This window comes from Sarcophilus harrisii, chromosome 1 (genome assembly GCF_902635505.1).
Source record: "Sarcophilus harrisii chromosome 1, mSarHar1.11, whole genome shotgun sequence".
NCBI lineage: Eukaryota > Metazoa > Chordata > Mammalia > Dasyuromorphia > Dasyuridae > Sarcophilus > Sarcophilus harrisii.
The window spans coordinates 116911941-116937113 of record NC_045426.1 but is presented as its reverse complement, the minus strand read 5'-3'; the positions used below and the strand labels follow the sequence as shown (position 1 = coordinate 116937113).

Below are 25173 nucleotides of genomic sequence, written 5' to 3'. Positions count from 1 at the left end.
GTGTGTTTGTACAGTCCATTTTGAAAACCACTTTTTGATCTTTTCCAGTAGAGTGAATAAGGACCATAAAGGCAATGGGATGTGCTCTATTTTGTGTATGTTTTCAGGAAAATTCTTTTGGAAGTCCCTTGTGTTTGAGCTGGAGCCATCACTGCTCATAAAGTTTTGCATTTCTGTGACCTTTTTTTTTTGCTAGCAATGGCTCATATCTTTGTCATTATTTCCAATACCTAAGAAATCATTACCCTTCCCAACAACTACTGTTGATTATTAACAATGAAGGTCTTTCATGAAGTTACAGTGCCATCTATTGGCAATTGTGAAAATTGTCATTAAACTAGCTTTCTAAGTTTGGGTGTGCTTTTGGACCTTTTGAATAAAATAGGTTTAAACAAAAATTCTATTTATAGTGAGAATTTATAATGTAACTTATCTGTCACATAATTTTGTTTACATAAACCATTATAGAAGTTAACTACAGAATCTAGGAGTTCAAATTTATTTAGAGGGTCATTTAGTCTAACCTGACCCTTACCAAGAATATCTTGTATGACATCCATAACAAACTGTCATTTATCTTTTGTTTGACTACCTCCAATGAAGGAAGCATAGTAACATCTGACAATTTTGAAAACTGAAATTATTAGAAAAAAAAATTTAGATTATACCTAAATCTGGAATTTCTTCCCATTCCTTCTATCTCTGATCTCTGAGACTAAATAAAATCAGTTTAAATTTCTGTTTTCAAATAATCAGAGGCAGCTATCATGCTCCATACTTCCAAAGTCACCACTTACCTGGATCTTTCAGCTTCTCTTTATTTAACATATTTGCCAATATTCTGACAATCTTCTTCATCTTCTTCTGGACACAAATCATATCATTAGTTTTAAAATGGAATGCCCAGGACTGAATGCACATATGACCTTACCAGTTCAGAGTAAAATATGTAGAAATACTTCAGTTGTCTCGAATACTATGTTTCTTTTAATGTAATCTAGAATAACAATAACTTTTTCTAGTTGTCTTCTCACATTGTTGACTCATAGTAAACTTGAAATCCAGTAAAAGCCCTAGACCTTTTTTTATAAGAATGGTTCTTCAGTCATGTTCTGTTCTTCTGTTTCTCTCATTTTTTCTTTCCTGGATTTTTGAAGTTGACCTAAATATTGAATTTTTACATTTGTCCTTTATAAATTTTATCACATTTGATTGATTTTGTTCTTTTGGCCTTTTCAAATTTTTTATCTAATATCAAGTGTCCACCTTTATGTCATATGTAAATGTCATAAGCATGCCAGGTTATGGCCTAAGAGCATAATCATTGCATGATCAACATGCAGTTGAGCTATTTGGTATGTGTGGGGAAAAATTGGTTATGTTTTAGACAAGTTGAGTGTGAAGTGTTGACAGAGCATACTGGTGGAGATAGTCAATAAAAGCTCTAGGTAGAAAATTAAGGGAATGAGATAGGGAAGAACATGAGATTGACAAGGAAGAAAAGTTAGGAAGAATGAAGAGGCCTAAGGACAGTTGCTTGGAATATTCTTGAGTCAGGAGTAGAGGACAGATGAAGAGCCAGAAAAAGAGACAAAGAAATGATGAGAAAATAGATGAGATAAATGAGTTTACAGTACCATCAAAGGTAAAGAAAAAAAAAGGGCACTAGTCCAATATTATCAAGTGCTACAGAGTACTCAAGGAAACTTCTAAGAGCAGGGGAAAAAAGAACATTTTATCTTCCAATAAGGTCATTAGTGACTTGAGAGAGAGTTGTTTTGATAGTATAATTGGAATTGAATCCAGATTTCTAGTGGCTGAAGTGAGAGGAGATGGTGGTGAAATGAAGATAACATATAGAATTTATTCTATCTTAAAAGTTTGGCAATAAAAATGAAGAAAGAGAGAGAAAATTGTTTCTCTCCTGTTAAGCTTTCTCTAATTCTTTTAAATGAAAACTTTCCCTCTGTCCTCTATTTTGACAAAAACTCTCATTTGCCTACATCATTCCCTAATATTACTATTTGTTTTAAGTGACTGTCATGTCCTTCCTCCCAGGGAAATGTAAGTCCTTTCAGGGAAGGGACTGCACCTTTTAAAAAAAAATTCATATGCCTACTCTGGAACATTATCTTGCACATAGTAGGCATTTAACGAATGGTAGATAAATATGTGAGTGACTGTTAAGTTAGCAAAATTAAAGAAGAGATTATTTTTTCATTTTAAAATATGACCGTATTTTTAGACTAGGAGAAAAGAATCAATAGATAGGGAGTGATTGAAATTGTAAGAGAGGCAAGCAGGATTCCAAAGGTAACTGGGGGAGGGGGGGGGCGATATGAGATTGAGGGTAAATATAGAAGGGTAGCTTTAGTTTCATTCTCTGAGACCTAGAACAAGGATGAAAAGATGGGTAAAAGTTATGAAAAGCTTAAAAAAGTGAGAATGGGACATTAAGAGAAATCAGGTGGGGCAAGAGGAAAGAAGTTTGAAACAACTATTCTGAATAAGGTAGGATAGTCATTACAGGTTTAATAAAAGAATTTCTCTTTGTAGTGAGGGCATTAAAAAGGTTAGCAGTAACACAACACTTATTATTTAGCTTCCATTTTCTCCTACCTAATAACTGGAATATTAATTTTAAATTTTAAAAATTGTTCCTTTTTTGTCCCCTCTTGCACAGAGTAACCAGGAGCAGGTGCTACTTCAGGGAGAAGATCGTTTGTATTTGAACTGTGGCGATGCCTCACAAGCCCAGAGTCCTAGAAACTCATCAGCACATTCTGAACATAAGCCCATTCGGGAAAAGAGTCCATTTTCAGATGGAAATTTAGATTCTCAGGGTTTAAGCACTTTACTTGGACACCGACATTGGCACGTTGTGCAGGTAAATTCATCTTGTGCTGAGCTGCTACCTCTTGCACTCAGTGAGATTTCTCATGGAACTAGTTTTCAAAATATTTTTCTGTAGCTGCAAAAAGTAGAGTGACTTTTGCATTCTTATGTCATGTTTTTTCTCTACTTTTATATGTTCTACCCTTTTTAGTTTCTTCTTTGTCCTTTTCACTTGATGCAGAATGTATTGTCCTCTGCTTTAACTGACTGTTCTATAGTGCATTGTCTTCAAGGGCAGAAAGTTTTGCCAGTCAACTCTTCCATCACAACTATGTAAAATGATTTTTTACTCGACATACTTTTCAAGAAATATAAATACAATTGTGTTGTAAACAAAGGTGTAGTAACATGCAAATTATCACTGGGAGATTGATTTACCCAGCCCAGTTCAGTGCAGGAGACATTAATTTGAGTGAAAGAACTTGAGTCTACTATATAGACTTAAGACTTCTGTCTCATATCTATAGCTACTGAAGAAGCTCTGCCATCATTTTGTTAACAAGAAAATATATAGTTTTTCAAACATTTTAAAAAAAATACTTTTTGGCAGTCAGGAAGGAAAGAAATATCATAGTTTGGTCCAAAATCGACATCTCAGAAATTTACTTTTTGGAGAAATTCATTAAAATGAATTAATGAAACTAACCATTCACTTGTAGCATATCACCCTAACTCTTCTTTTTTTACTACAATATCAAACTCTCTACCTCTTCTTCATAAATCATCTAGGCCAGATGAGAATGTAGGCCAGAGAATCAATTCTCTATGGCCAGAAACTACAGTGAAAAGGAAGTTTGTTTCTCAACTTCCTGCTCCTGAATCATATATTTCACTACCTGCCTCCCCTTTCCCCCTTCCTACTTTCCCATGGTAATTTTTTTTTTTTTGCAGGGATGGAACATATTTCCAAAAAGAATTGAACAGGAAGATAATTATCTTAGTGTTTTAAAACCTGTTTCTGAATATAACTTTAAATTGTATCGATTTTGACATGAAATTGGCCAATGCTCATTATTACCATTTTATAATACTAGTTATTAAGCAAAACTGAATCAAGTATTTCCTTTACTAAAATTTTCCACTGCTCCCTTCTCTCTTGTAGCCATTTCTCTGCTATTTTCATTTCCCCATACTATGAACTATTCATTCTACACTGACCTAGCATCAATGCCAGTTCTACCTAGCCAGGTCTGTGTTACCAGAGAGCCAAGTAGAGCAGAGGATTAAAGCAGGTAGGTTTCGAATTCAAAAGAAAATCAGGAAATAAAACAAAATGAATTCCCCTTCAGCTGTAAAATTCCATGGTTCTAAAAAGCCATTAAATTACCCAAACAAGCACTTGATAGTACTGATTGAGAACACTTAAGAAAGGTGTTTGTTTATTACCAGCAATAACACTGTCATTATACCATATATGTATGAGAGTCTTAACATTTTTCTGTGACAAAACCAATTTCATTTTCTGAAGTTTATACCAAAGCTAATGATTCACAGGCAATTATATTGGAATAGAAGCATGCAATTTTTAAAGCTGGAAGGGACCATACAGATTATTTAATCCAACCACCTCTTTTCATTTAAAAAAAAAAAAAAAGAAAGAAAGAAAGAGAAAGATTGAGCCCCAAAGAATTGTTTAAAATTTGTACAAAATATAGGCTACTTATTGGAATTATTCTCTTAGTTTATTATTATTAGTCTATTATTATCTAATTAAAATAAAAGTGGAATCAAAAGGCTAAATTCAATGGGGAAACTATTTCTATTTTTTTTAGTATGGGCCAAGGACTAAAAATTGGAATTTGCTATTTCAGATCTTTAATTCCAATTGTCCCTTGTTTACTTATGACTCCATCTAAATGAATAAATACATTGCTTTCCCAATGTGGTTTGTATAAAAAGGCTTTAAATGCCTCCAAATTGCAGATTTTTAACCTGGGCATTTTTTGATGAACAATGATATCTCCTTGAACCAGCTATTCTTACATCCTTTAACCTTAACATAGATACTGTCTAATTCCCTGTTCTGCAAAAGATCCTATTTAGATGTCTTCTTTTCATGAATGATTTTGCATTTTATATGCTTCATGATTTTCTTATACATATGCAAATAAGTTGAAGAGTTAATTATGCCTTCCATTTTCCTCCTTTTCCTAGGTTTCCCTATATTTTCTCTGTTATTAAATTTAAATTATCTCATTTTCCTTTTTTTAATCTCCACCCAAACCCCTGTACTTCACTTTAAAAGATTTTAGGTTGTTAATCTTTTCATTAAGTTCAAGAGAAAGGAAATAAGTACCTATCTTTTAGAAGCAGGGCTACTCACAACTGCTTTATTCTTAACACAATTTTTTTTTTCTTTCTATATTCTATTTTTCTAATTACAGATTTCAGACTGTAAAGCTTTAAGAGCCAGTGGCCAATCCACACAGTTTAGACAGCTGAATCCTTAATAATATAATATTTTCCAAGTTATTTCTTTTTCTTTAATTTTTTTTATTTTTATTTAATAGCCTTTTATTTACAGGTTATATCTATGGGTAACTTTACAGCATTAACAATTGCCAAACCTCTTGTTCCAATTTTTCACCTCTTACCTCCCACCCCCTCTCCCAGATGGCAGGATGACCACTAGATGTTAAATATATTAAAATATAAATTAGATACACAATAAGTATACATGACCAAACCATTATTTTGCTGTACAAAAAGAATCAGACTCTGAAATATTGTACAATTAGCTTGTGAAGGAAATCAAAAATGCAGGTAGGTGGGCATAAATATAGGGTTGGGAATTCAATGTAATGGTTTTTAGTCATCTCCCAGAGTTCTTTCTCTGGGCGTAGCTGGTTCAGTTCATTACTGCTCCATTGGAAATGATTTGGTTGATCTCATTGCTGAGGATGGCCAGGTCCATCAGAATTGGTCATCATATAGTATTGTTGTTGAAGTATATAATGATCTCCTGGTCCTGCTCATTTCACTCAGCATCAGTTCGTGTAAGTCTCTCCAGGCCTTTCTGAAATCATCCTGTTGGTCATTTCTTACACAACAATAATATTCCATAATATTCATATACCACAATTTATTCAGCCATTCTCCAACTGATGGGCATCCACTCAGTTTCCAGTTTCTAGCCACTACAAAGAGGGCTGCCACAAACATTCATGCACATACAGGTCCCTTTCCCTTCTTTATGATCTCTTTGGGATATAAGCCCAGTAGTAACACTGCTGGATCAAAGGGTATGCACAGTTTGATAACTTTTTGAGCATAGTTCCAAACTACTCTCCAGAATGGTTGGATTTGTTCACAACTCCACCAACAATTCATCAATGTCCCAGTTTTCCCTTATCCCCTCCAACAATCATCATTATTTTTTCCTGTCATCTTAGCCAATCTGACAGGTTTCTTTAATTTTTGAAAGGTATTCATATTCACCAGTATTTTAAAAAGTTGGCTTTATAAGAAAGTCCAAACCTATGTTCTTATCTGTTAAATGCAAGAAAAAAAAATTACTGTTGGTTATTCTCTAGCCTGCTGAATTCTCTTATTTATTCAGTTTTTATTTAGGGTAATTCTAAATAATCTCTTTATTGGAATAATATGAAGACACACATTCACATGTTTTTTCTGCCTTTGGAAAGGGTTAATAAATATTCACAGATCTCTCTACTTACAGATAATTCCTGCTTTGGTATAAGACAAGGTTGTAGGGATGGGACAAGTATAGATGATTTGACATTCTATAGGCTAATTCTCTTTGGTATACTGTTTTCCTCATTAGTATAGTTTAATTATTATGGCTTACTATCCTGGATTTCTTTATTATCAATGGCTACTGAGTTTCCATAATCTAGGTTTCCAGAAGTAGTTATAAAAAATTCAAGTCTCTCAGATAGCTAGTATACAAATAATTAGATGTAATCAAAATTATAGTGATCACTTAGTTTCCTAAGTAAGCTACTTCATGCTCTCACATAAATTTTTCAAGTACAAAGGCAATATATGAAAAGGAAAAGTTTACTTAAAAGAATAAGTCATTTACTTTTGCTGTTTATGAGACACCATTGTTTATAAAAATAAGATGGAAAATTTGCAGATGAAAAGAATGTACTGCCCATCAGCCTATTCTTTTTTTTTTTCAGTTTCTTTTTTTTTTTTTTTTTCAGTTTCTTTTTTTTTTTTTATTTAATAGCCTTTTATTTACAAGATATATACATGGGTAACTTTACAGCATTAACAATTGCCAAACCTCTTGTTCCAATTTTCACCTTTACCCCCACCTCCCTAGATGGCAGGATGAACAGTAGATGTTAAATATATTAAAATATAAATTAGATACACAATAAGTATACATGACCAAAAGCGTTATTTTGCTGTACAAAGAATCAGACTCTGAAATATTGTACAATTACTTGAAGGAAATCAAAATGCAGGTGTGCATAAATATAGGGATTAGGAATTCAATGTAATGGTTTTAGTCATCTCCCAGAGTTCTTTTTCTAGGCATAGCTAGTTCAGTTCATTCGCTCCATTAGAAATGATTTGGTTGATCTCGTTGCTGAGGATGGCCTGATCCATCAGAACTGGTCATCATATAGTATTGTTGTTGAAGTATATAATGATCTCCTGGTCCTGCTCATTTCACTCAGCATCAGTTCGTGTAAGTCTCTCCAGGCCTTTCTGAAATTATCCTGTTGGTCATTTCTTACAGAACAGTAATATTCCATAATTTTCATATACCACAATTTATTCAACCATTCTCCAACTGATGGACATCCATTCAGTTTCAGTTTTACCACTACAAAAAGGGCTGCCACAAACATTCGTGCACATACAGGTCCCTTTCCCTTCTTTATAATCTCTTTGGGATATAATCCCAGTAGTAACACTGCTGGATCAAAGGGTATGCACAGTTTGAGCATAGTTCCAAACTACTCTCCAAAATGGTTGGATTCGTTCACAACTCCACCAACAATCATCAGCCTATTCTTAAGGGTATTTAATGAAATATGAAAGGACAGTAGTTACATATTTAAAGAATGCAAGTAATTCTCTGTTTAAATTGTTTTTATTTAAAGATTAATTTTTAAACTTCAAAAAATAGATAATAAAATCCCATAACCAGAAAGTGTTATATTCAGTTCTATTTGTTCATTCATTTCAGCTCTCACTCTTCACATTGCAACCTCCTCTGCCAAATGAATTTTAAAAAATGTGTCATGTGCCTTAGGGGGACTAGCTGTTACTGGTTCAAGTAGTAGTAGTAGTGTTGAAGGAGGTTGGAGCCTGAGAATTTGTGCTTAGTACAGCTTGAAGACATGCTTAGATTAGTTCTAGATGGTAATTTTTAATATATTTTCTTCATAAATAGAAAAGATCAATCTCACAAGTAGACCTCATCAAAAATCCTTTCAACTTTCATCCCACTTTTTCTTCCCATTTTGGGGGGAATTTTCTCTATCCCTCTAGTGATTTTCTAAATTGGTCTAATTGGTAAGATTTTAACTTTGTGATTAAAGTCAAGAATTAGAGCATATGTCAATCATATAAAATGTTCCCCATTACTCTATAAAAGTCAACTTGAAAATCTCCTACTAAGGAAAAAAGTAAATCACAGATTATTCAGTCTAGCTCCACAAACACTGATTAAGCTTCTATTATGTGCAAGGCACTTTTAGGTGGTAGGGTTAAAAAAATAAAAAGAGAGAAGGCCTTTATTTCTGTTGTGGTATCTTCTTGGGGAACAAATTATCTGCATTTGAAGACAGTTTTCTCAATGGTAGATGCATTCTGAATAGAATCTTATATTTATTTATTTTAGCATTGTGTTCAGCGTGTTTTTCTGCATCTAACAAAATCTTAGACTTGACCTGTGTTTTTAAATTATAAATAATCTCCTCTTTTCCCCCACAACAACAATAATAACAATTAACATTTATACAACACTTTAAAGTTTACAAAGTTCTTTCCTTATCATCATAATTTCATAATGACTTTTTAGGTAGGGTATATAATTATTATCATCATTCTCATTTGATAAGTAGAGGGAAATGGAATTTTTAAGGTAGAAATTACTTGACAGAAGTCAAATTTCTGAAATTGAGTCTTTTGATTCTTGTCAGCATTTTTGCTTCTCCTCATGCTCCTTTCTAAGACAAAGAGAAGAAGACTGGATTAAATACCAGTTTAGTTAAGAATTTAAAATGTTTACATTTTTGAATCCTGAATCCTGGCAGCTAGGTGGCTCAGTGGATAGAGTGCTAGACCTGGAATCAAGAAGACCTGAATTCCAATGCGACCTCACACCCTTACTGGTGTGACCCTAAGCAAATCACTTTATTTCTGTTTGCCTTAGTTTCCTCACCTGTAAAATGGGATTAATGTTGTGAAGATAGTAGTAAAGCAAATCTTTGCATACCAATTATCATAATTATTATCAAAATACATTTATTGGAATTCTAAAAATGAAAGAGAAAGAATTCTTATTCAGTTTTTATTTTCTTTATACCATTTTTTCTCCTTTCCTGTCTTCCCCAAGGGAAACTTTTTTTTCCCATTAGGGAAACTTTTCAAACCTTATGAGTCTGGTGGATCACTCTAGGGGTCAGATATTTTCCATGACTCTGCATGACCCATTTGTCCCACTTGGCTGTTATCCGGATATTTATTCTCTCCCTGTACACTTTATCTCATGCTTTTCAGCAGATTCCCCTTCTTCTGAATCTACAACCAGTCCTTATCTATTTTCTTTCCTTTTGCTTTCAGACAAATCCAAGGATCTTCCATCCTTTAAAAAAAAACCCAAAAAACTTTACCTTCACTAAAAATTGTCCTATATCTCTCCTCCTTCCTTAGCCACATTCCTTGGAAAATCTGTCTACACCATCTCTCTTGACTTTTGCTCTTTTCACTCTTCAACCCTTTTCAATCTGATTTCCAAATTTACTCAACTGAAACTATTCTCCCCAAAGTTATCAGTGGTCTCCTAGTTCCAAAATTTAATCATCTTTTCTCTTTCCTTGTCTTTCTCAACTTCTTGATAGCTTTTGACACTGTTGACTGCCATCTTCTCCTGGATGCTTTCCCCTCTCTAGGTTTTCATAATTCTCCTTTCTGTTGTTTGTTTTCCTTTCTGTCTGACTTTTCCTTATTCTCCTTTGTTCACTTATTATCCTTATCCTGCCACCATACTCTAGGTGTTTTCCAGGGTTTTATTCTAGTAGGTCCTCTTCTCATTCTACACTATCTTGGTAACTTCATCAGATTTCTTGGGCTTAACTATCATCCATATGCAGATGACTCACAGATATATTTATTCATTTATATATTTTGTGTATGTGTGTGTGTTTTTACACATATGTATATGTATTTAAGGAATTTTTTTCCTTAAGCACATACAATGACACATGTATGTACACATTTATAACATGCATCTCAGCTCAAGTCTCTCTCCTGCATGTCCTAGAGACATCAAAAATTGAACTCATTATCTTTGCCTCTTTATTCTCTCATCTTCCAAACTTTTTTATTCCTGTTAGCACTACTACCTTTTCAGTCTTCTAGTAAAGTCACCTCAGTATCATCCTCAACAGCTCCCTCTCCTTCACCCTACATATCAAATCAGTTGCTATTTCTGTCCCACAATTCTTCAGTCCAACTCCTCTTTACTTAATGATACCACCTTAATTCAGGCCCTCATCACATCTCACTTGAATTATTGCAGTACTCTCTTAATTAATCTCTCTGCTTCAGTTCTCTCATCATTCCAGTACATCCTATAAACTACTTTCAAAGTAATTTTCCTTAAGCAAAGATATAATAACCATTTTATTCCATATTCTTTGTTGACTTTTAAAACCATGTCATAATCTGGCCTCTCCCTATCTTTCAAGCTTTATTGTTCATTATTGTGACTCCTCTAATTTTCAGTCTTAACCACAGTGATCTTCTCTTTATTCATCATCCACAATACTCCTAAATCCATGCCTTTGCCCTGGCTAAAATGTGCTTGGAGCACATTCCTTCCTTACCTCTGCCACATAGTCTTCTCTTCCTTTAAGACATGATTCAAGCACCATCTTTTACACAAAGCTTTTCCTGGCCAATCTTCTCCGCCCCTTCCCCCCAAAAACCTGTTAGTACCTTTCCTCCCAAATTACCTCTTATTTAATTATTTTGTTTGTATTTTTATTATATATATATATATATGTAATTGTGTGTATTTATAAGTATTCTTATCTTCTCCATTAGAATCTAAACTCCTTAAGATGAGGTACTATTTTTTTTTTCTTTCTATCCCTAGAATATTGTAGATGTAAGCTTAAGAAATGCTTGTATGATAAATTGATCAACATTTATTGATTCTTCTCTGTGTATCCAAAAACACTTTAGGGAGATAGGAAAAATTATGATAAACATAGACTTTGCTCTGAAAAAACTTTTTAAAAATAAACTATAGTAGATAAAAAACACATTTGAAACCTATAAGAATAGCTACAATAGAAACCTAATTACAGAGCTTTCTGAATACTGAACTATTGTTGTAATGATGGAAATGATTATACAGAAATATTTCTCCTAGATTTACATACTTACAAACAAAATTATTAAATGTTTTCTGTGGTATGTTTTGACAATTACATGGGAAAATGAATACCTTTTTATTAACAGTAAGTAATGATTTGACTCCAAGTCTTATGTAACCTGTTGTTTTCTTTAGATTTCCAGCACTTATCTAGAGAGCAATTGGCCTATAAGGGTGAGTTACTTTATTTTTTTAGTTTATTTGTTTTCAAATATTTCTTATTTCTTTATACAAGTGACATTTAACAAGTTATGTTGGTTTCCAGAGAATTCTTTTATTTTATTCAAACAGTTTTCAGCGATTGATAAGCTGGGACAAAATGTTGCTGTCGTTGGCAAGTTTGGTTTTGCACATTATTCATTACTCACCAAAAAATGGAAGCTCTTTGGAAACATTACCCAGGTCAGTCCTTTTGCAAAGTAGGGAGAGATGCTTTGCCATCAAATACAAATTTATGCTCCCTTTAAAAAAATTTATAAAATTAAATATGATCAGTGGAAAATAATCTAAAAGAATAGTTATGGTACAGGAGTGTGAATTTTCTTTTTGTTTAAAGAAAAAATTAAGAGAAAAATTTCATGGCATTCATTATATATAGTGTTCTGTATTAATAATCCTATTACTGAAAACAAGAGAGTGGGATGAATACTCATAAATATTGAGAGAATCCTTTCTGCTGTAGGTTAAATGCATCAAATATGTTCCAAGTGAACTGATGTAAAGTTAGGGGATTCTCAATGTCTTACATTTGTTGGAATACATGGGAGCCACCTGACAGTGGCTGCTGGAGAACCAACCCAGAATGGATCTTCTCGTGTGAGAGAATGATACAAGGAGACTGAAAGGCAGTTGCTGTTCTCTGACCTCTCTAAGAGGTAGTTGCATTGTCTGACCTCTCTCTTCTTCCCTCTGCCTCCAATTTATCTCATTCCTAGTCTGCAACACTTGTATCAACAAAGCTGCCTTGCAACTCCTTCAGATGTTATGATCCACGGCTGTGGAGGCTCTCGGAGAATTGACCTGTTCCTTAACATACAATAAATAGCCTGTGCTACTGCCAGCTTTTGAAGTCCTTGGCCATAATTTTGTTAATTGAAGAGACAATAAAAGAAAGGCACTAAAAACAATTACAGTAATTATTCAAGGAAAATCATGCCAATTTGCCACATTTGACAAACTGGTTAAGACTATTTAAATACTTATACCATCATTCAAGGGGCATATTTCTTTACCTGCTAAATTTGAAGCCCCACTACTCATTTTGAGTGTAATACTCAAGTCTTCCTCATCTTTTCCTGACTGTAACATTTTTCTTTGTCAGTTGCTACTAATGAAAGTATTACAGTTACCCATTTTTATAGTTGAAGAGTATAGCAGAAATAGTGGAATGATTCTTTCACTTGCCTGGGAATATTTATTTCATAAGTGTATCAGCTTCTTGAGAATCACTATGATATAGCTGATAGAGAGCGGGCTGTAAGAGAGAAATTTGGGTTCAAGTCTTCTCTCTCAGATAAACAGGTTTTGTGGCTTTTGGGCAAACTACCTTTACCTTTCATTGCCCCAAGTATCTCAAAAACTATAAATTGCAAAAGAATTGATCTAATTTGTGTTGCTAGAGGAAGTGTTCCAGTGGGTGTTCTGTAGTGGTAAAATTACAGTTCTCATCAAAAACAAATATTAGGGATAGAGCTAGGGGTATCTGTATATTAACTAAGTAATGAAACTAATATATTGGTTTTTTGTCGTGTATTTTAAGGAGCAAAATATGATTGTGACAGGTGGCTTAGCCTGGTGGAATGACTTTATTGTCCTGGCATGTTATAACTTAAATGACCACCAAGAAGAGGTAAGAAGAAATTCTTAAAAATAACAGTTTTCCATATTTTAAACATAAGCAGTCTTACTTTTTTGTTGTTTGAAAATCCCTCTCATAGATTTTCCTAGAGCACTTTGCATGGATCTTTCCTTTCTCCTTCACTCATCCCCAGCTTTTGTTTTTACATCCCCATAATTTCTAAATATATTCTTTGCCTTTTCCCTTCAAAGAGCCATATTTAATTACAAAATAAAAAGCGGAGGAAAATCATTTCAACAAAATTAACCAATACATCAACCAAAATGGTAAACACCTGCAAATTTCACACTTCTAATACTCAACTTTTGCAAGGAAGGAAGCGAGATGCATTCTCATATCTCTTCTTTGGGACTGAGCTTGGTCATTATCTTTCAGATCATACTGTTTCAATTTTTTTGGTGATTGAAAAGGCAATTGGTAAAATGGTTAGAGAGCTGGACTTGGAGCAAGCAAGCCTCATCTCTGAAATATAGTGTCTTTATGACACAACTTTAAACCTCAGTGCTCTAGGTAACACAGAGACTTTTGAGTTGTGGCAAAGAAGGTATCAACCTGAATTAGTTGAGGAAAATTCTTCCATCTAGTAGTTCCATTTGCTTATAAAATAATATCCAATCCAATTCCTCTCTTTATTTGATATATAAGTGTATGTATTTAATTCTTGTTACTAGTCTTTTTTGGTGCTGGTTTTTCTTTCCTTTTACACTGTTGTAGTCATGAATATAATTTTCATGGTTCTTATCATTTCATTTTAAATCAGTTTCTATAAATTTTCCCATGCTGCTCTATGTTCTTTATATTTTTGTTTTTCACAGTAAAAACATTCTATTCTATTCAGTAGTATTCTATTATATCCATGTATCCCAGTTTGTTTAACTATTCCCCATTTTGTGGACAGTTTACTTTTTCCCAGTTTTTTGCTATTGCTAATGGGAATATTTTGGCATATTATAGATTTTTTCTCTTTTACATTCTTAGATTATATGCTTGACAGTGAAATTATCTTAGTCAAATGGTAGATATATTTTAGTCACTTTCTTAGCGTAATTCTTTGTTTTCCTGAATGGTTGGCCAAATTCATGACTTCATCATCAATAAATTAGTGTGCCTGTCATTATTTTCAGTATTGACATATTCCTATCTTTTATCCTATTTTCTGTGTGTGAAACCCATCTTCTTCAAGAGATCTTTGCTAGTCCCCCTTAATGCCAGTGCCATCTCTTTGATAATACCTTCAGTTTATTTTTAATGTGTGTATGTGTATGTGTGTACACATGTATATAAAAATCTTTATTTATACATAATTATGCCAATTTGTGTTTCTTCCTTTGAAAACAGTTGATTCATATCCTTCTACCACTTACCCATCAGGAATGGCTTTTTATCATATATTTCTATTGCATTTGTAAAGGGAGTTTCCTCTCCTGGGAGTTCCCTATACCACTAAAATTATAGGCATGTTTAGAACCTCTATTCCTATCTTCCCTATATGTCTTACATGTCAGACCCTTATCATATATTTGATATAAAATTTTTTTCCTACCCAATTACTTTTTCTTCTTTAACTAGTTGCATTGATTTTGTCCTTGTTTTCTTTTTATCATCACTCCAGGCACACTGCATTTTATTATACTTATATATTTGCCCATTTAAGTGCAGGATTTTGTGCGAAAAAAAATCTTCATATGCATCAAATCAAGCATAAGTATTGAACATAGTAGACTATATATTTAAAATTTTAAACAAAATCTTTTATTCCTTGAGACAAGTATTTGGAAGCAGATTTCAGATTTACTTACAGAATCTAAATTCTAGGATTTCTCTTACTGAAAACACTAGTAACTTTTCATGTTTTAAATCTTGTAAAATTTAGATGTAGGTGAGTTCTCTAAAGACTGAATGATTCATTCCACACTTTTCTAGCCATCCTCTTATCTAAAGATAGGTTTAATTCAACATAACAGACCAAAAAAAGCAAATATCCCTAAAAGATTACAGCTCAGATTTTCTGCACCATTTTCTGTTTTTATGATAAACATAGCCTTTTGAACATCATTTGTCTATTATCACCAAACTTTCTTTTATTGACCAAATCACCATATATCTTTTAATTTCTTGTTAATTGAAAAGATCAAAGAAAATTCACATCTGAAATAGTTATGGTCTACGACTAAAAGACTGAATTATTTTGCTTTTTATTTTCTTTTTTATGATGTCTGCAGCTAAGAGTTTACTTGAGAACATCCAACCTGGACAACGCTTTTGCACATGTCACCAAAGTTCAGGCAGAAACATTACTGCTTAGTGTTTTCCGGGACATGGTAATATTATTTAGAGCTGACTGTTCTATTTGTCTTTACAGTATTGAAAGAAAAACTGATGGGTGAGTATAGCATGAAAGAAATTGATTTAAATTATTGTTTATCATGTGCCCTCAATTTTAACTTTTTTTTTTTTCTCAAAAAATGATTTAATTTTATCCATCTAAGAGCATTAAAGAAAGATTTAATCAGTGGGTTAAAATTATAATCATCTTTTTAAAGCTATCAATAATAGAAATTAAAACCAACTTCTACATTAACTTGTTTGGCTAATCACCATGTTTGAAGTCTTTGAGAGGTGATGTCCTAGAAAGAAGGCTAAATTTGGAACCAGAGATCTGAGTTTGAATCCTAGTTTTTTCTGGTATGACCTTTAGTAAAACACTCACTCTCTCTGGTTCTTAGTGCCTTTAACTATGAAATGATAGGATTGTACTAAATTTCTAAATGCAGGATTTCTAAAATACAGAATTTCATTTCAAGTTTGGATTGGGTACCTTCTAAGTTTCAGACATTGTGCTTACACCTAAAATTCTAAATTATCTTTATACTTTTGTAAAAATAAAAGAAATTGAAACAGATGACCATGTATGGTATTCAAGATAAGTGCTCTTATTAGTTTGTTATTCAAGATGGTTGATAAGATTTGTTCTTAGTTTCTAGAGAGATAAAGCTTTAGGTAGCACCTATGTTATTTTATTACCTTCCGTGTTTAACTCATGAACACTAAAACATAGGCTTCCTCTGTTTATCTAATGAAGTTGATAGAGTGACTGAATGGCAATTAGAAGATACTTTGTGACCAAAAATTCATAGGATTTTACTTTGCTAACATTTCCTTGTATAAATTGAGAGCTATTCATGTTTAATTAAGGTTATAGTAAAGATAAAGGTTGGAGAAATAAGTGAGTCTACCCAGTGAAATTCATCTTCTTTTTAAGATAAAATCAGAGAGCCTACCTTCTTATTCTTAACATTTTTCTTAACAATTCCTCTTAACCATTTATCACTACTGTCTCTGATTTCCATAATTTTCCCTCTTTTTTGTCATTATCTTCCCTAACGAAGAAAGTATATAAACTATAGGTAGGGAACAGATCATTTTCTTCTACTTGGTAGAGGGAATAGATAATATAAATGTGTGTTACCCATAGAAAAAGAGAGCTGTAATCATGAAATTCTACTAAATGATATTGCTGAAAAGGAAAAAAACAAAACTAAATTTGAGAGTAATGTTTTTGAAATGTTTGTTTATTTTTATAGTCTAAATACTACTGCCAGTATTCACATTCTCCAGGAGGTCTCCATGTCTCGCTATATCCCTCATCCTTTCCTAGTAGTATCTGTGACTCTGACATCTGTGAGAACAGAAACTGGGATCACCTTGAAAATGCCACATCAGGTACTATTCATGTTTGTGGTTTTGTCAAGTGGAGTGATATTAATGAGAGAGTTTGCCGGTGGCTGAATGGGCACAGAGGTCATAGAGAATATAGGTTTTAACACCAAATTTAAATTGGGGAAAATTGTTAACTTGAACAGGTTAAGCACTTTTTTTCTCTCCATCCTTATGTTCTAGAATATTCTGATATTCATCTTTTTCATTGTTAAGGTGAAACAAATTGAAAACATTTCAGAATAATGTATTTTTGAAGATGTAGTTGTGTTCAAAATAAACTTTCTAAAAACATGTTCTATGAAGGATTTGAGTTTCATGAAGGGGAAAAAAAAGTCAGAAGAGTTTAAAATTCTTAGTCTTTTTGTAGTTCTATCCAGTTTTTTAGTCAGAAAAACTAAATACTACATTTTAGAATTGTTATTAAAGACATTCTGGTATTACTACTTTCTGTTTGTATAGTAATTTTTGTCTTTTTCAGTTAGGAATTTAACAGCAATCATCTTGTATAACTAACTCACATTTCTAAATTCATGTGCAAAAAGCTAATTCAAAGGGAAATATTTTGAATTTAAAGTAATTAGGCTGGAATTTTTCAATAAGTGTTTTTAAAGTTCCTCCAAGAGGATGTATAGAAGTGGGAAGAAGCCTAAGGCAAAGAAGACTATAATGGTAGCATTAGCTTAACTAAGGAGCTGAACATGAAGGTGAAAAGAGGTGATAGAGAGTAGAGATATGGTAGAGAAGATTGAAGAGAAAGTGAAGCGTTGAGGATGCTTCTAAAGTGATTGGAAGAATGGAAATGTTCTGAAAGGAAAAAATAGAAGAGTTAAGACTTAGGAGAGATGACTCTTGGGGGTGACTTCCTTATATTGTCAGTTTAAAATGCCTTTAGAACATTCATTTGCAATTTCTTCCCCAGAAAAGCAGTTGGGATACAGGACCCAAGCTCAAGAGCTACTAGGACTGGATCTGGGACTCATTTACCAAAAGCCTTAGGGTCTTTTCTCTCTGTTACCTTGAGAAGTGATGAATGAAATCTTGAGAGCTGATGAGATCACCAGTTGAAGAGGGAGAAGAATAAAGAGCCTGGGACAAAACCTTTGTGGATCACCTGTGGTTAGCATGGGCAGGAGCCTGACAGAGCCATGTTAGTAAGACCAGGAAAACCAGGAGAGAGAGGGAAGGGATGGGTGACAGAGTCAAAGACTCTAATGAGATCAGAAAGAATGAGGATCGGGAAAAGACCATTAAAATTGTTCATTAAGAGATTGCGAATTTGGAGAAAGCAGCTTTGGTTAAATGATAGATTTATCAGGAAAGAGCCACTGAAACAAGGTGGTGTAAATTTATAGTGGACACAGTTAACATACTTGTGCAGATTTTTCCAGTGCTGTTGTACATACAGTCCATGAATAAGAATAGAAAAGGTGGGCACTGCAATAACCCAGTGTATGAAAGCAGCAGGACAGGACCTGAGAAGAGGAGGGGACAGGGGATAGAGGGCAGGGCATGATGCAGTGGCCAGCCTGATGGTCAGGAGATTGGAGCCTGGCTGGGAACGTGACTGAAAGAAGGGTCAGGAGGAAGCCCCGGAAAGAGGTGGATAAATGAGAGATTATGGTCAGTAAAGTCCTGTCTCTACACCCCTCTATGCGAGGCACTGTGCATAGAGTGTTCTCCACTTTGGATGTGGGGTAGTGATATGCAATATTCAGATATGAGTGTGACCAGAGTCTGGGGATCAATTGGGGCTTTTGTTATATCTCGTGTCCCTTGATTATCTTACTTCAATTTTTATCTGCATTTCAGAATAAGGGAAATGACCAGTGAAAAGAGACTGCTTCAGCTTTACTCTATTCATTTTACCTTTGATGTTGGACTAGTTGTTAGGAATCTGCTGATTTTATTTAGGCTACTCATAGAATTATGGTAAGCCAGCTCAACAAAAATTTAAACATAGGTTTTATTTTTTATTTTTTTATTTTTTAGTCTGTTAACATTTATCAGAGTTAGAGTAGCTTTATTCTCTTTTGTTTTGGTCTCATTCTGTATAGGTATGTTATTATCTGTAAGAGTGTTTTATTTGTAAGTGTCTCAATAGATAGAATACATACTCAATTTCAAATTCTTCCTAACTATATGATTCTGGGAAGCTCATTTAACTACTGCTTCCATTTCCTTACCTTTAAAATGGGGGGTTAATAATAGCACCTACCACACAGGGTTGTTGTGAAACTCAAATGAAATATTTGTAAAAGCATTTGGCACATTGCCTGGCATAGAGGAGTGTAGACGGCCGAAACTCTTGAGTCTATGCACTGAGGTCAGTTTGAGCACTTAGGCCTAATTACTGATTGGACAATACTGGCATGCCCTTCCCACTATCCTCTGCTGGCTCGATAATTGGTGTATACACAAGATTTTAGGAGGAACTAGAGGGTGGAGTAAGATGAGCCAGAGCCACAGAATCATGGTAGACGAGAGAGAAGGAAGGTCGCGGAGATTCCGCTTCCATCCAATTCAATCCTACCTCTAAAGACGAAGAATAAAGACTAAGGACTTTTGCTTATCCTTACTCTGCTGATTCTAAGGTATCCAGCATGCTAGCGTGGTCATCACAGAGGAGATCTTTGTATAAAATGTTTGTTCCCATCCTCAAAGCTTCAGTTTTGTATTAAACATTTTTCACTTCCAGGAATGCTATCACTGCTTAACCCTTTGCTTACTAAATCAATCAATAAATAGGAAATAAATGCTTTTTTTTTTTTTTTTTTTTTTTTGGTAATACTAAAATATAACCATGTCCAGTTTCAATGTATCTGGTTGCTGGCAATGGCAGCAGTTTACCTACTGACCATAATTAAAAGAAAGGAAAAGTTTCTCAATTGAGTAGGGAATTCTAAAGTGAACTTTTGTATTGCTTTTCTTCTATTGGGATAATAGAATCTTTTAAACATATTCTCTTCCTTTCTTCAGAGATAAATGTTGAAAATTGTCACTGTATTATCCTGTAGGTAAATGGGTCATATTATGGAGTACTTCAAGAGCTGACTTAGTCAAGAATTTACAGTAGGAACGGTATCCAGTTTTAGAGTAGATTTAATCAGGAGATGAATTGTTTCAAATAAGTTGATTTTCCATAACATTGAAACTTATTTTTAAGCGCTAAAATTTTTTAAAATATAAACTACATTTCCTACCTTCTGCATTACTTAGATGAAATACAGAAAACTTTTATTATTGGATTTTTAGATGCTTAAAGAGGGGGGGAAAGCCATGGTGATAGATAACCTGGAATATGGGTACAAGACACAATCTAATAGGATTAGATGTCAAAGTGTAAGTTGAGGCTCACATAAATCCTGACATAATTGTTTAAAAAGTTTGAGAATCAAAATTTGACCTGAGACACATACTATCTGTGTGACCTTGGCCAAGTAATTTCACCTGTTTGCCTCCATTTCATCATCTTTAGAACGGGATAATTATCACATCTTTCTCTCAGGGTTGTTTTGTTGAGAATATTTATAAAGTATTTAGTACAGGACCTGGCATATAACTGGTGCTTAATACATGTTTTTTTTTCATTTCCCTTTGCTTTCCCTTGTTATAAACATCTTCTCCCTCTTGCATGTGACACACAAGCATATTTTTATACTATGCATCAGATCCTCCCATAGTATGTTCATGTTCAAGTTAAGTATCTCCATACAGCTAGGCCTATCTTTCCTTCTTAAACATGCAATCCAGAACTGAACACAGTATTGCAGATGGGGCTTGGTACAATTTAGACTTATTGAGCTTGTTACTATATTTTTTATTAATGGAGATTATATTTACAGGAACTTTTTAAATAGCCTCTTCTCAAGTTTATAGGATCTAGTAGTGTGGTTATATAGCTTGTTTAAAAAAAAAAAGCTGGCATTATCATTGTATTAATAAAATTAATAGTTAGGATCATTCAGATTTTCACTCTATTGTGTGCTGGTCAGATATCTGGAGTGTTGTATCAGGTTTCAAGAAGGGGCACACTGATAGAATAGTGAAAGAGTAAATTGGAATCATCTCTTAAAAGAAATAGTTAAAAGTATTTCAGATATTTAACCTAGAGAAGAGAAATGAGACAACTACTTTCAGATATCTTGAAGAAAGCTAGCACCAACATATGAAAATTACAAGGAAATGGGTTTCAATCTAAGATAATGAGTAAAGTATCAGTCCTTTTTAAATAGGACACACACATACCGTAACTCACACTATAGACTATTAAAAAATTTGGATCAATGAAAAACCTGTAAGATAATCCCTGGTGGGTAGAATGAATGCATTGGAAGTTTACTGGTTTTGGTGGAACAGTAGTGCATAAATCTTCAAACTACAAATAAAGACCTGAAAATAATGTCTATAGAAAATAAACTTACATCATTTTAGTATTTTTATTCAGCTACAAGAAGCAGTTATTTCATCTACCTGTGTAATAGTTCATAGAGCATTAAATATAAAGAAATAGTAGGATAACAACTTTTCCCAGGAAGTCTTTTTGAAATGAATCAAAATCATAAGAACCAGAGATAGAAATAATGGTAACTTATGTTTACATAATATTGCAGGGTTTGTAAAATGCTGTGTATACATTATCTAATTTGTCTGATTTACTTAATTTAACCTTATGAATCAGGTGATGTATTATCCTCCATTTATAAATGAGAAAAACTGAGGCCAGGATTCACATAGCTATTAATTTGTTAGAGCAAGGATTTAAACTCAGACTTATCTGACGTCCAACACTTTATCCCTTACACAATACACTTCAACCATAATTATGTCATGAGCTTGAATTTAGAAATTTTTTGTTTTCCTGAGATTCTGGTCTTCCATCTCTCTTTCCTCCTAAGTCAATTCATCCTCCTCACTATCCATCCATACTCTCCTGCAATCTCTGTTCATTACTCATGCTATGTTCTCATTATCTCAGATTTGTCCCCATGATATGCTAGTTCAACCTAAATCTAACATCATTTTATCTTTTTTGGCTGCCACACTACACTGTTATCTTTTCAAGGATGTAAACTCTAGAACATATTATTGCCAGCTCAGTCTGCTAAAAAAAAATTGAATATGAATTATTGTTTAATGTAGCTAATAATAATAACTAGCATTTATAAAACATTTAAGATTGCAGAGTGCTATATATATGTTAACTCATTTGATCTTCACAACAACCCTATAGGTTAAGTGTGCTTAGATTAGTTTACATTATCTTAGATTAGATTACAGAAGAGGAAACTGAGACTGAGAGTTAGTAATTTGCCCAGAGTCACAGAGAACTAGTAAGTCTCTGAGCCAAGATTTTAATTTAGGTTTCCCTCACTTCAAGTCCTTTGATTTATCCACTGTTTCTATTATCTCTCTGTAGGTAATTTTCTAATATATTTCAAGCTGTTACATTCATCTCTATTAAAGTTCATCTTGTTAGAATCAACCCATCATTTCAGTCTATCAAGATCTTTTGTTCCCTGACAGAAAGACAAATAGCACAAATCCTCTATGTCATTAGAACACTCCCCTCAGTTTTGATACTTCATATTAGGGAAAGTTAGTCCCCCTCAAACTGGTTCATAATCATGTGGGCTCCTCTAAAACAGTTTTTAAAAAGCCAGGCTTTTCATAGCCTTTTCCCTTTCTCCCACAAATGAATTTCCAGGTAAGTCTGGCTATTTAGATATAACTGATTTGTAATTCACACTAGGATAGCAGCTACTGTTTGGTCACTTGACCTGGTTTCTTGAGCAATCATTGGATAATAAGCAAAGAGAGGTTGTAATCATTTCCCATGTCTTTTATTTTTGTTTACTAGACCTAATCTATTGCTTCTGAGTTATGAAGTGTTTATCATATTCTGTTTAGCAAGATTTACTTGTGCACAAGTATTATTGTGCACACAAAATATAAGTATGACATAAGAGAAATTTACAATCTAAAGAAGAGGACAAGAATGAAAATAACTGGTATGATTAGAAAATCCAGGCAGAATTTCATGAGAAATTTCAGGAGTTAGAAAAGGCATTTCAGTGGGAGAGGGGCCTTCAGAGGGGGCCTTTTGGAAGAAGTTCTATCTGAGTTAGGCCTTAAAGGTAGGAATTTTACTAGCTATCTAGATAAGTGTGAGTGGAGGATATAGTGACATAAACAAAGGTCCAGATAGAGGAAAGGATAAAAAGAGTTTTGCTCTCATGGAGAAGATGAGGTGAAACTGATGACTAGAAGCTGTAGCTTGTGGACCACATGCAGTCTACCACACTAAGTGTAGCCTGAATCAGATTAAATTATCATTGGGAAATATTTAATAAAATAAAAATAAAATAAAAACTGTAAAATATGGATAATATTAATATGTCGTTTTTTGTCACAATTTATGTGAAGTTTATGTATTCACAGTTTATTTACAATTTAATGGTTTCCATTTCTATTTGAATTTGACATCACTGGGTTAGAGCTATCTTGGATACCCTTGAGATATCCACAAGACAAGAGATAAAACTTTTTCATTAAACACTAGGAAGTTGCTTCAGGGTATGTGGGAGTCTGGGAGTGGGTGGGCATTTGTTCCTTAGTTCTAAAGCTGGTGCCATGCATTTAGTCTTAACATTAAGATTATCAAGTACTAAGTAGCAGAGAGGATAAATTGACAAAGGGTGAGACTTGAACCAAGTATGCCAGTCAGGAGGATGGTACAGTACTCTAAGTGAAAAAACCTAAACAAGACAGGTATCACTACTAGAAATGAAAAAGAGAGACTAGATATGAAAATTATTGAGGCACTGAAATGATGGAATTTAGATCTGTGGAATGAGGGAAAAGTCAAAGATAGTTCTGAAGTTTTGAGGCTGGAAGAATGGTGATAGGAATAGAAATAGATAAACTTGGAGGAACAGATTTATCAGGGAAGATGAGATTGGTTTTATGGACACGGTTTGAGATTCTCTGGGGATATGCAGGAGGAACTATCTAGCAGACATTTGGAAACAGGATATTAGCTCTGAGAAGAATTTGGTGGGGCAGAGATGGAAATTCAGCAATTTGCATAGAGGTGATAATTGAACCATGAAGAAATATCACTATGGGATAAAATATAAAGAGAGAAGAAAAGAACAAGAACAGAACTTCAGAGAATACCTTCTTTTAAGCAAAATGAGTCAAGTATAAACCAGGAAAGAGAAACACAGATTTAAAAGTGGGAAGAATGTGTCACAGTGTCACAGAAACCAATGAAAGAACATCATAGCAAAGGAAAGAGTCATCAATTATATTAGGGAGTACAGAGAAGGAAATTTGATAATAATGAAGAAAGACACAACATATTAAGTTTTCACCTGGATTATTTTATAAACTGGTATTGTAGGCATTAGCTCCTCAAGGACAGATGCCCAATAGAAAGCTGCACATCTGAGTAAATGTTTGTTCATTGACTAACAGTTACAACTGAAAATTTTGCACCTTTGCTTATAAAATTTATGCTTAATGCACTAAAATGGATAGTGAACTTGAGAAAACTTCTAAAACTTAATGACAAAGCAGATCAATTTCTTTTCTTCAGGCTTGTGATGCAGAAAGCATCATGCTAAATTTGGCAGGACAGCTCATCATGATGCAAAGGGATCGATCTGGCCCTCAAATCCGGGAGAAGGACAATAGCCCTAATCAAAGGAAACTTGTGAGTAGAGAGCCTTTCCTGAAAGTTAAGAGATATGGGGGAAAAAATGAAGGAACCAAAGAGAAGTGTGGTACACTTAAACAAAAAAATCCCACTATATTTGGGATCATAATACATTGGTTCAGACTGTGATTCAGCCACTTAATTAGCTTTGTGATTATGAGCAAATTATTTAACTTGTATGGACCTTAGGACAAGATGAACTCCAACTTCTGGCCCCAAATCTGTGGCTGTAAGAGTCCTTGAATTTGACTTTTTTTTTTTTTTAATCACCATTTCCTCTATAATTTTTAAAGAATCTGAGAAAATGAACAAAATTATCCTCTGTCTTCCAGCTAAAAGATCATTTTTTGAGTGGTAAAAGATGGTGAGTTTCCTTGATTAATATCCTGAGCTTCC

The 25173-nt window shown here is 33.7% G+C and overlaps 1 protein-coding gene across 2 annotated transcripts in view; it reads left to right on the top strand.

The window, feature by feature from the left end:
• Positions 1–25173, top strand: part of RIC1 (RIC1 homolog, RAB6A GEF complex partner 1) — a 130582-nt gene that overhangs the window by 93142 nt on the left and 12267 nt on the right. For both annotated transcript variants that reach the window (XM_031962014.1, XM_031962024.1), the window contains exons 12-18: positions 2684–2887; positions 11618–11656; positions 11774–11884; positions 13242–13331; positions 15563–15723; positions 16925–17063; positions 24658–24774. In XM_031962014.1, the coding sequence (XP_031817874.1) occupies positions 2684–2887; positions 11618–11656; positions 11774–11884; positions 13242–13331; positions 15563–15723; positions 16925–17063; positions 24658–24774 (861 nt within the window). The remainder of the gene's footprint in view (positions 1–2683; positions 2888–11617; positions 11657–11773; positions 11885–13241; positions 13332–15562; positions 15724–16924; positions 17064–24657; positions 24775–25173) is intronic.